Source organism: Petromyzon marinus, chromosome 1 (assembly GCF_048934315.1).
Source record: "Petromyzon marinus isolate PM22_M1 ecotype Great Lakes invasive population chromosome 1, UKy_Petmar_22M1.pri1.0, whole genome shotgun sequence".
In the NCBI taxonomy this organism is placed as follows: Eukaryota; Metazoa; Chordata; class Hyperoartia; order Petromyzontiformes; family Petromyzontidae; genus Petromyzon; species Petromyzon marinus.
The window spans coordinates 17372121-17384219 of NC_133667.1; the positions used below are offsets into that span (position 1 = coordinate 17372121).

At 55.4% G+C, this 12099-nt stretch overlaps 1 protein-coding gene across 2 annotated transcripts in view; it reads right to left on the reverse strand.

The window, feature by feature from the left end:
• DPYD (dihydropyrimidine dehydrogenase) overlaps positions 1-12099 on the reverse strand; it is a 45411-nt gene that overhangs the window by 25344 nt on the left and 7968 nt on the right. Inside the window, exons 2-3 of one of the 2 annotated variants that reach the window (XM_076065066.1) lie at positions 5745-5827; positions 1052-1165 (exon numbers count right to left, since the gene is read on the reverse strand). In XM_076065066.1, coding sequence (XP_075921181.1) covers positions 1052-1165; positions 5745-5783 — 153 coding nt within the window. In that variant the 5' untranslated portion in view covers positions 5784-5827. The remainder of the gene's footprint in view (positions 1-1051; positions 1166-5744; positions 5828-12099) is intronic. The other variant, XM_076065065.1, reaches the window with a different exon arrangement.

Here is a 12099-nt window from a genome sequence, read left to right on the forward strand (position 1 = left end):
CAGGTGTCAGGGTCAGGATTTAACCCACGACCTCCTGTACACCAGGCGAGGTAGTTAACATCTCACCACAGAGAGAGACACGCAAACTCCAAATATACAGCAGCAGGCGTCAAGGTCATGATTTAACCCACGACCTCCTGTATACCAGGCGAGGTAGTTAACATCTCACCAGAGGGAGAGAGACACGCAAACTCCAAATATACAGCAGCAGCAGGCGTCAGGGTCAGGACTGAACCCACGACCTCCTGCGTACCAGGCGAGGGAGGTGGTGGTGGTGGTGGTGTAGAAGTGAAGAGGAGTGAGGAGGAAGAGGTGGTGGAGTGAGGAGGTAGTGAAGAGGTTGATTGAGGAACAGGAGTGGTGAGGAGTGGCATGTACAGGGAGCCTCGTGGGATTCGTTCACGCACTCCCAGGGAGAGCTGGAGGAAGTGCACGAGGCAGATTTTATTTTTGGTCATTTTGTAGAAGATGTTGTTTGACTGGGGTTAGCGCCAAGGTAGAGTTGGGGTTCGTCTTTGGATCAGTGTCAGTCTTCATGTATGTTGGTCTTCTTTTGTGTCGGACGTAGCCAACCACACTAATGTGAGTTACGCGGTGAGGAGTGGTAAGGAGGAGTGGTGAGGAGTGGTGAGGAGGAGCGGTGAGGAGTGGTGAGGAGCGGTGAAGAGTGGTGAGGAGGAGTGGTGAGGAGTGGTGAGGAGGAGTGGTGAGGAGTGGTGAGGAGGAGCGGTGAGGAGTGAAGAGGAGCGGTGAGGAGTGGTGAGGATCGGAGAAGAGGAGCGGTGAGGAGTGGTGAGGAGGAGTGGTGAGGAGTGGTGAGGAGTGGTGAGGAGTGGTGAGGAGGAGCGGCGGAGGAGGAGCGGTGAGGATCGGAAAGGAGGAGCAGTGAGGAGTGGTGAGGAGGAGCGGCGGAGGAGGAGCGGTGAGGAGCAGTGAGGAGTGGTGAGGAGTGGTGAGGAGCGGTGAGGAGCGGTGAGGAGGAGCGGTGAGGAGTGGTGAGGACGAGGAGTGGTGAGGGGAGTGGTGAGGGGAGTGGTGAGAAAGCACTCACGTCGCACCCTCCCTTGGCCGAGTTTCTCTTCCAGTGCTTCTTGGCGCTCTGCGCTGCCGTGGTGGAGCGCAGCTTGGCGGAGGTGGCGACCCGCGGGTTCAGGTGCAGCAGAGCCTGCGCCGGGGGGGGGGGGGGGTCACGGGGTCACGGGGTCACGGGGTCACCCGGCCGCACCGTCACCTCTCACGCGCTCGCCTACTCAACGTTATTGGCGCTTAGACCGGTGGTCTGCGGTGTATGAGTTTTTTTTAAAAAATACGAATTTTCCCAATAATTATTTACTTTTGCTGCGATTTGCAACCGCCCGTCAGAAAATCTTGCAGGGTGGGTGGGTGAGCGGGTGAAGGTGGTGGTTGTGGTGGTGGGTGTGGTGGTGGTGGTGGTGGTTGTGGTGCGAGCCAAAATCCGTTCTCGGGATGTTGAAGAAGTAGGAAGACGGAACGTTTGTGTCTACGAGCCGGCCAGCTGAACACGAAGCGTCACAGTCCATTGCCGCACTAGCAGCAGCAACCCAGCCCTGACGCCGATTTGGCTGGCTCCGTCGTCCCAAAGGCGGCAAGATTTGTCCTCCCCCTTGGCCCTAGGCTCGGTTGGACGGGTTCCTCCTAGATTCATTTATCCCGGCATCGTTTGTTGTCGGACGGTGACCATCAAAAGAGATCATAAATCGCCGTGTCGTCACCACCACCACCAGACGCTCGAACGGGGGCAAAGCAGCTGCTGAATGCAAGTGGCAACTTCCTTCTGACGATGGGTCTCTGCAACGGGCAACAGTGGACATCTTCAGACTGTTTTACGAGGCCTGGTGTTGTTATGCCGCACCGGTGTGGTACCGCCAATATGTCCACTTCGGGGCCGTCCATAAATGACGTCACGCGATTTTGGACGATTTTTGACCACACCCCCCGCCCCCCTCTCTTCGTTAAACGGCGTCACAAAAAGTCAGACCCCACCCCACCCCTCAAATATGACGGCACAAAGCTCTGCCCCCCCATCCCCACCCCAAAAAATAAAACATGCTTCAAATAGCTTTAAACTATTGTCATTGTAGTGCGTATTCAATGTGGCGCTGCACTCTGATGTTGTAGGAGAAAACATTTATTAAAAAGTCTATTTAATTAAGTAGAACGTGTTGTCTATGTTTATTTAAAGTTGCGCATTTTGATGTGACGTCACATTTCTCAAACCCCCCACCCCCTCGTCACAAATGTCTGACCCCCGCCCCCCCCCCCAGGCGCGTGACGTCATTTATGGACGGACCCTTACACACGTCGACAGCCGCCACTCGCCCACTAAAGGGTGATGGCGGCGTCACCGCGGCGACTACGCCAGGCCACGTGCACCTTGAGGCCGCCACGTGACGTGTCGAAGGGCTTGCTGCTGACGGGAGGGCACGGGACAGACCCAGCAGGCGCCATGGGTCTGACCCACTGAGATAGACCGGCAGACGCACCACGGGTGAACCCCCGACCGTACCCACTCGCTATGTGTTCAGCCGCCCGGTACTCCCCCACTCGTTGTTGTGAGCGTCGCTCCTCTCTGCCCTCCATTGGTTTTGTTGGGAGGGCGACTGCCTTTAATTGACCAGCCGCGTCCTTCACGAGCCTCCTCCTCCTCACACCTGTGTCCCACCTGTGTCCCACCTGTTGTCCCACCTGTGTGCCGATGAGCAGGCCCCCCTCGCAGCGAGCTGGCTGAACCCCAGGTGTACGGTAGCTTTAACATAACGACAGCTCAGCCGTGAACTCTGCGCGGCAGCGGAGCACTGGGACAGAATGCCACCACCCCCCCCCCTCTGCCTCCCTCCAGACAAAGTCCAGGGGGCCCCACAGACCCCCCGACTACCAACAATCAACAAGACCAAGATCGTGAGCCTCGACAGATTCCTGGGGACAAGTGTTGTTCGCGAGCGACAGCGCCGAGGAATGCCGGCGCGGGAACACCAAGGGGGTTTGGTGGCCAGCACCCCGCGCCCGGCCGCCTTTGTCTCCCCCAGTGGCGACGTTTAACACCGCACCAGGGATTCGGGACCGGCTTCAGACAATCGTCACTGATGTTGGTGGCCATGAACGGGAATCGAACTCGGGTCACAGAGCGGTTCGGGAGCGCAGCGCTGCCGCTCCCCGCTGTTACACTCGCTCGCTCACTCGCATCTAATGTATAAATATAGAGCGCCTTCGCTCATAGTTTAACAAACAATTTAGCACACACGAGCACAGACGGCAGTCCCATAGGGAGCCAGAATTAACCGTAGCTCGTGACAGAAACTAATAATAATGTTGATTTAAAGCTCTCGTGACTGCAGGGATTCATATTCTTGGTTCTTTCGGTAAAGTAATGTATTAAAGATCGAGTTGTGAGTTGTATGACCGTCGATATAACGTTACATAGCCCATGTCTGGGTTAGACCGACTCTCTCAGATAAGGAGGTCATTGTTCCATATGTTACACTTGGACCTCCGATTAGCACGGTGGCGGCTACGTGCGGTGCGAAATAAGTTCAACATACGGCAACATACACACGGACTATAAAACGAGCAACGTAAACTTCACTCAACACACCAAACACCTTGGTCAACAGCCCAAACGGACTGTTGGGGTAAGTGCTGGAGCGGTACCAATGAAGGCCGGCACGGCAGCCAGCACCACGCCCGACCGCCTTTGTCTCCCTCGTGACGATGTTTACTACATACCGCATAGGGTATTCATTTTGAGTCAGAGTCGACCTAGGGGAGGCTCAGGACCTGTTTGTACAATTGTCACCGATGTTGGCCGTGAGCCTGCGTGGACCGATTCGTAACGCACCGCACCAGGTACTCATCTGAGGCCGAGTAGACCTAGGGGAGGCTTAGGAACCGGTTCAGATAATCGTCACCGATGTTGGCCGTGAGCGGGGATCGAACTCGGGGGGTCGCTGTGTCCGGAGCGCGGCGTAGCGCTCGCCACGTGACACCACCGCTCCACGTGACACCACCACTCCACGTGTACCACCACCGCTCCACGTGACACCACCGCTCCACGTGACACCACCGCTCCACGTACCACCACTCGCCACGTGACACCACTGCTCCACGTGACACCACCGCTCCCACGTGACACCACCGCTCCACGTGACACCACTCGCCACGTGACACCACCGCTCCACGTGTACCACCACCGCTCCACGTGACACCACCGCTCCACGTGACACCACCACCGCTCCACGTGACACCACCGCTCCACGTGACACCACCACCGCTCCACGTGACACCGCCGCTCCACGTGACACCACCGCTCCACGTGACACCACCGCTCCACATGACACCACCGCTCCACGTGTACCACCACCGCTCCACGTGTACCACCACCGCTCCACGTGTACCACCACCGCTCCACGTGTACCACCACCGCTCCACGTGTACCACCACCGCTCCACGTGACACCACCGCTCCACGTGTACCACCACCGCTCCACGTGACACCACCGCTCCACGTGACACCACCGCTCCACGTGACACCACCGCTCCACGTGACACCACCGCTCCACGTGACACCACCGCTCCACGTGTACCCCCCACACGCGCAACGTTGTTCATTGTTGCGTCTCTCTGCGTTCTCTCACCTGTCCTGTCCTGCGCCGGTTTGTTTTGCGTGTACAGTTTCTAATCGCGTATCAACTGTGTCCCGTCGTGTCTCGTCGTGTCTCGTGTCTCACCACGTCTCGTGTCTCGTCGTGTCTCACCACGTCTCGTGTCTCACCGCGTCTCGTGTCTCACCGCGTCTCGTGTCTCACCGCGTCTCGTGTCTCACCACGTCTCGTGTCTCACCACGTCTCGTCACGTCTCGTGTCTCGTCGTGTCTCCGGGCTCTTCGCTGGGTTCATAGCGCAGCGCGCGAACCCCGCAACTACAACACACCCCACGACACAACCCACGACACAACAGCTCACACACCACAACACACCCCACGACACAACAGCTCACACACCACAACACACCCCACGACACAACACCTCACACACCACAACACACCCCACGACACAACAGCTCACACACCACAACACACCCCACGACACAACCGCTAACACACCCACAACACACCCCACGACACAACCGCTAACACACACCACGACACAACCCACGACACAACCCCTAACACACCACAACACAACCCACGACACAACCGCTCACACACCACAACACACCCCACGACACAACCGCTAACACACCCCACAACACACCCCACGACACACCCGCTAACACACACCACAACACACCCCACGACACACCCGCTAACACACACCACAACACACCCCACGACACAACCGCTCACACACCACAACACACCCCACGACACACCCGCTAACACACACCACAACACACCCCACGACGCAACCGCTCACACACCACAACACACCCCACGACACACCCGCTAACACACACCACAACACACCCCACGACACAACCGCTAACACACCACAACCGCTAATACACCACAACACACCCCACGACACAACAGCTCACACACACCACAACACACCCCACGACACAACCGCTCACACACCACAACACACCCCACGACACACCCGCTAACACACACCACAACACACCCCACGACACAACCGCTAACACACCACAACACACCCCACGACACACTCAACACGTTGCCCCCCCCCCCCACCTCATAGCAGGGGGAGGGGGGCAAGTATCACGTACCTCAATGTCGGGCACATCCTCACTCAAGAGATTCGACATCTCGAGCCGGCTGTCTCTCTCTCTCTCGGGGTCTCACGGCGTCTCTGGTACACGGGCAACGAGGTCCACCACCGCCACGCCCCCACCACCGCCACGCCCCCACCACCGCCACGCCCCCACCACCGCCACGCCCCCACCACCGCCACACCCCCACCACCGCCACACCCCCACCACCGCCACACCCCCACCACCGCCACACCCCCACCACCGCCACACCCCCACCACCGCCACACCCCCAAAAATCCCCTGTATAGCCTTAACATACTGTTAGGGAAAGTGCTATTAGCGAGCACCTATGAAGGCCGGAACGGCATACGAGGGGGTGGGTGCCCAGCACCACGCCCGACCGCCTTTGTCTCCCCAGTGGCGATGTTTACTACACACCGCACCACATACTCATTTGAGGCTGAGTTGACCTCGGGGAGGCCCAGGACCGGTTCTGATAGTCGTCACTAATTTTGGACGAGAGCGGGAATCGAACTCGGGTCGCCAGGTTCGTAACGCAGCGTAGCGCTAACCGCTACACTACCGCTCCCCATACCGACACACCACCACCCACACACCACCACTCCACCACACCCACACCCCCACCCCACCACCCGCACACCACCACACCAGCACCCGCACACCACCACCAGCACACCCCTAGCCCACCACAACCACCCGCACACCACCACACCACCACCCGCACACCACCACACCACCACCCGCACACCACCACACCACCACCCGCACACCACCACCCGCACACCACCACACCACCACCCGCATACCACGACACCACCACACCACCACCCGCACACCACAACACCACCACCCGCATACCACCATCCGCATACCACCACACCACCACCCGCACACCACCACACAACAACCGCCATTCGCCACTAAGTGGCGGTGACGTCACCACGACGCTTGTGCCAGGCCATGTGCAACTTGAGGCCACGTGAAGTGTCGAACGCCAGCGAGCAGGAGGTCACGGGGCAGACCCAAGTGCCACGGGTCAACTGACTAAGATGACTGGCTGATGCACCACCTGTGCCTCCTACTGTGCCAACTTCCTGTGCTTTAGCCACCCGGCGCTCCGCTCGTTGTTGTGAGCGTCGCTCCTCCGCCCTCCGTTGTTGTTGGAGGGCGACTGCCTCCAACTGCCCAGTAGCATCCTTCACGAGCCTCCTCCACAGAGGCCGATCTTGACACCGCTGGTACCAGTCATCGGCAAGTCCACTCAGCTCCACGTCCTCCTGTACCACATCACTCCATGTCTTCTCTAGCCCGTGCCGCGCCCGTTTAGCCCCCTCGATCCGGCGAACTATAGCTGTTTAGGCATGCGGTGGCTGGGCATGCGGGCTACATGACCCAGCCAACGCAGCCTTGCCTGCCGGAGGAGCTCACCGATGAGACTTTGTCCACATCTTTCAAGGATTTGTGAGCTCCTCACACAATCCATCCTGGTTAAACCCAGGATGGATCGTAGGCAGGCCAGCCTAAATGTTTCTAACTGGCGAAGATGTTCCATTAGGGCGGTCCACGTTTCGCAAGCGTAGAGAAGGGAGGGAATGACCTTGGCCGAGAAGACCTGAAGCTTCGTGCGGAGTGATAGACCAGGTAGTTTCAACACGGCGTTACGCAACCGATGAAAATATATTGCCGCTCGACTGATTCGGAGTGAGACCTGCTGTTAAACCGGAGCCGGTCATGAGTACACTGCCAAGGTATGGGAAACTCTCCACTCTCTCCACAACTGCCCTAGCACCAATTGGGAGTTGTGGTGGTGGAGTGTCCGATGGTACAAAATACCCAGGCAGGTGCTTCGTTTTGGTGGGGCTGATGGTAAGGCCCCACCTCTTGGTGGCAAGCTCCAGGTTCAGCAGCAGCGCCTCCAACTTTTCCTCTGAGTGAGCAGAAATTACCAGATAATCGGCATACATAACATGGTTGAGCAATAGGGAGCCATCCCTTGACCACACCCGGGCATCGATCAGCCTCCCATTATATCTGTACCAGATGAAAATTCCTCCGGTACAGCTATTGAAGGCTTCACGAACTACGTGGCCAAAATAGATGTTAAATAATGTGGGAGCCAGAGGACATCCCTGTCGCACCCCAAGGTGTACAGGGAATGGCTCTGTCTCCCGGCCACGTAGTTTTACCCGGGCCTGCTCATTATCATGAAGGTCCTTAATGATCGTGAGCAGAGGGTCAGGGACTCCGACAGCACGAAGAACAACCCAGAGCCCAGGCCTACTGATGGTATCATAGGCCTTGACCAGGTCAATAAAGCAGAGATGTAGGTCTTGTTGGAATTCCCTACACCTCTGCTGTAGCAGATGGACAGAAAATATGGCATCTGTGCAGGACCGCCCTTCCCTGAAACCCCATTGGGGCTCCGCAAGCCTCTCCTCAGCGTGCCTGGCAAGGCGATGTTGAATAATCCTTGCCAGGACCTTTCCCGGCACACTGAGGCGTGAGATGTCCCTATAGTTGTTACAGTCTGTGCGGTCCCCCTTCTTAAAGAGGGGGACCACCAGGGCATCCTTCCAATCCTGCGGAACCCGTCCAGTGGTCCAGACTGTTGTTATGATGTCACTTAGGGCAGTCTGTGCACAAACGCCACTCTCCCTCAGCATTTCGCTTGGGAGGTCATCTCTGCCCGCTGCCTTTCCTGGTCTCAGACTCCGGATCGCCTTCAATACTTCCTCAACACATGGCACCTCAGCCAGCCACTCACAGGGGGTGACTTCCTCCTCCAGTATTTGAGGCACTGCAGCCTCAGCAGGGTCATCCCCACTTTGTCCCACGTTGTTTTCCTGGCTGAGGGATTTCGCCTCCCCCAGGACCTCACAGAAATGCTCAGCAAATCTGCGAACCTGTTCCTGGGGGTCGGAGATTGGATCACAGTTCTTTCCCCCTAATGATGGTAATAGGTGTGGCGCTGCAGGTTACTTTTTTGATGGAATTAAAGAGCGATTTGTGATCGCGGGCCACCGAGGCAGACTCCATCTCCTCAGCAATCCGCGACCACCACCCATTCTTGCAGCGCCTCACGGCTCTCCGAACCTCAGCTCAGAGGCGCAGTCTCTCTCGTAGCGATTAAACGCACTTTATATAAATGTAACTCGTGTGTTTGTATGCGCGGGACGCATATTTAAATCTTATCTGAAGTATTTTCCCGTAACCCCCCCCCCCCCCCCCCCCGTGATACGGGTCGAGTTGTTGTCACCCCTTGACAGACGCCCCTCAGACGCCCCCCGGTATGCATCCAATCACAATGCCTCCACTCGTGTCTCACGGCCCCGCCTACTCCCCCTGTAGCCCCGCCCACTCACAGAATAGCTCCTCCCAAATCGATACGACCCCGCCCGGCCTACATTTGGCTCCGCCCAGATTTCCTCTCGGTCCCGCCCAGCTCTCCTTTGGGCCCCGCCCAGCTTTACTATGGGCCCCGCCCTCTGAACGGCTCAGCCCCCAGATTCACCAAAATGCTCCCAATGCTGTGGCCTAAATCGGGGAAATAAATAAATATATAAGAGTCGACGTTTCGTGAAACGGCCCTTTTGTGGCACTATTGCCCCACAACTTCTTCTGCAGAAGGGCCATTCCCCACAACGTTGTTCTTCCCGAAGAAGGGCCATTGCCCCGAAACGTCGCCTGTGGTATCGATTATGAATGCGGATTTAGAGTCGATTATTTTTGTTGTTATTTTTGTTGCATCGCCGCCAACAGCAGCAGCCATCTCCGGGTCCTCTGGGGTTTTCCCTCCACATTTAAAAATAAATAAAACATCCACGCGTTTAGACGACTTAGATTAGTTTCGCTGCCATAAATATACAAATGATGCGCCACTTCGATGAGCTATCATTTCTGGCGAGGTCGCTTTCGTTAACAATAAGTCAATGTTCTTTGGTTCTTTCGGTAAAATCACGTAGAATGAGAATAAAATAATAAATTAATAAAATAAAATAACACAATAAAATTCTCACGACGTTTCGGCCACAACACAAGCGGCCCTCTTCAGGTGAAAGGAACAGACCCGTCGAGACGACAGAGCTTCAATGAACGTTACGAATCTTAACAACGTTCATTGAAGCTCTGTCGTCTCGACGGGTCTGTTTCTTTCACCTGAAGAGGGCCGCTTGTGTTGTGGCCGAAACGTCGTGAGAATTTTATTGTGTTATTTTATTTTATTAATTTATTATTTTATTCTCATTCTACGTGACTTTACCGAAAGAACCAAAGAAGATGAATCCTTGCAGTCACGAAAGCTTTAAATCGAAATTTAATAAGTCAATGCCCTCGGTGGGCTTTGCCTGGTAGGATGGGGATGTTTCCATTTAAAGCTTTCGTGACTGCAGGGATTCATATTCTTGGTTCTTTCGGTAAAGTCACCACGTAGAAGGGAAATAATAATAATAATGAAACAATAAAATTCTCACGATGTTTCGATTGCAACACAAGCAATCATCATAACTTTTTTTCAAAACGTTCTTGCTGTGGGTTTCACACCTGATTGCTTGTGTTGCAATCGTGAGAATTTTTTTATTTTTTTATTATTTTAGTATTTCCCTTCTACGTGACTTTACCGAAAGAACCAAAAAAGGATGGGGATGGTTTAGTTTCATTTTTATGTGTTTGGGTGACTTCTTTACCTTTTGTACTGTTTGTTGTTGTAACGTTCTTACCCCGTGACAGGGCATCTGTGAAAAAGAGCTTTATAGCTCATTGGATTCCTCCTGCAGTATAAATAGATTCTGATTCTGAACTCAATAGCAAGTTGGCCCCGCCCCCGCCTCATAATAACTCTGCCCTTAATTTAACCGCGCCCCTTTCTTACAATAACCCCGCCCCCTTCTCGCAATAGCTCCTCCTCCCCTTAATTTAGCCCCGCCCCTTCTCATAACAGCCCCACCCTGTAGCCCCGTCCCATTCGCGCCGCACCCATCCGCCGTGTCCAGACTTGACCTGTCCAGCCGGGTGAGAGTCCGAGCGAGGGACACGTTGCTCGTGATGGATGCGTGTGGAACTTCTTTCGCAAGGGCAACCACTCGGCTCTCGGCCGAGGGGTTGCCCTTGGTAACGTTGTCGCGCGCAGGGAGAGAGATCCAACCGAGTTCCTACCCAGAATCAGTTTATTTCTGCTTGGATGAGTCCGATGAGCTGTGAAGCTCTTCATCACAGATGTCCAGTAGAGGGCGGGTCAGAGTGTTACAACAACAAATAATGCAAAATTAAACACGATAGGAGTGCAAAGTATCGAAAAGTTAAACCACTTAAAAAATACATACTAATAAAACTAAACAACTTTTGTTTCTTACCAGGCAAAGCAAACTGAGCTATTAACGTTTTTTTTTGTCAGAAGCGACCTGGCCACAAATGATAGCTTCAACAAAGTGGCTTAACCATGTGGAAATTTATAGCAGTAAAAAAATTCGAAATAATCTAAACACACGCCTGGTGCCAACACCTAACCCTCCACCACGTGAAGAACCTACCTGCTGCACCCACTCCCGTCCCTACGTGATCCACCACCCCCCCCCCCCCCCCCGCCACCCCACCCCACCCCGAAAAAAGCAAATGTTACAGTGACCGACAGGTAAATAGAAAACACGAGTTGGTCAGACGCGTCATCATATGGCACGCCAGTGACGTCACAACGGCGTACGTTTCAATGCGAAGCGACAGCACGCGAACGTCGTGATGAGGCATCCCTTCGTGCTGTCGACTTCCCTTGCTCGTGCAGGCTCAAGACCTTCCTCTCCTCCCACGGCCATCACTGACTGAGTGCCATTCTCTCTCAAAGACTCGCGCAGTCAACCAGAGACTCACCACAGAGACCCACGGACGCACGTCGAAATCTCATAGAGCCGCGTAGAGACCCATAGCATCGACATAAAACCACCGCAAGCTCACACGCAGAGACCCAGAACCTCGCAGAGACCGACATCGACTCACGCACCAATAACCAACACCCGTCATTCGCCACTAAGCGACGGTGACGTCACCACGGCGCCTGTGCCAGGCCAGGTGCACTTTGAGGCCACGTGCAGTGTCGAAGGCTCGCTGCTGACAGGTCACGGGACAGACCCAGCAGGTGCCATGAGTTGACTGACTGAAATGACTGTCAGATGTACCAGCCGTGCCCCCCTACTGTGCCAACGCGCTGAGTTTTATCCACCACGTGCTTCCGCTATGTTGTTGTGAGCGTCGCTCCGCTGCCCTCCGTGGGAGGGCGACTGCTTTCAAGTGACCGGTAGCGTCCTTCACGAGCCTCCTCCGACTCGCACACGGACCCATATGCGCGTACATGACCCACAGA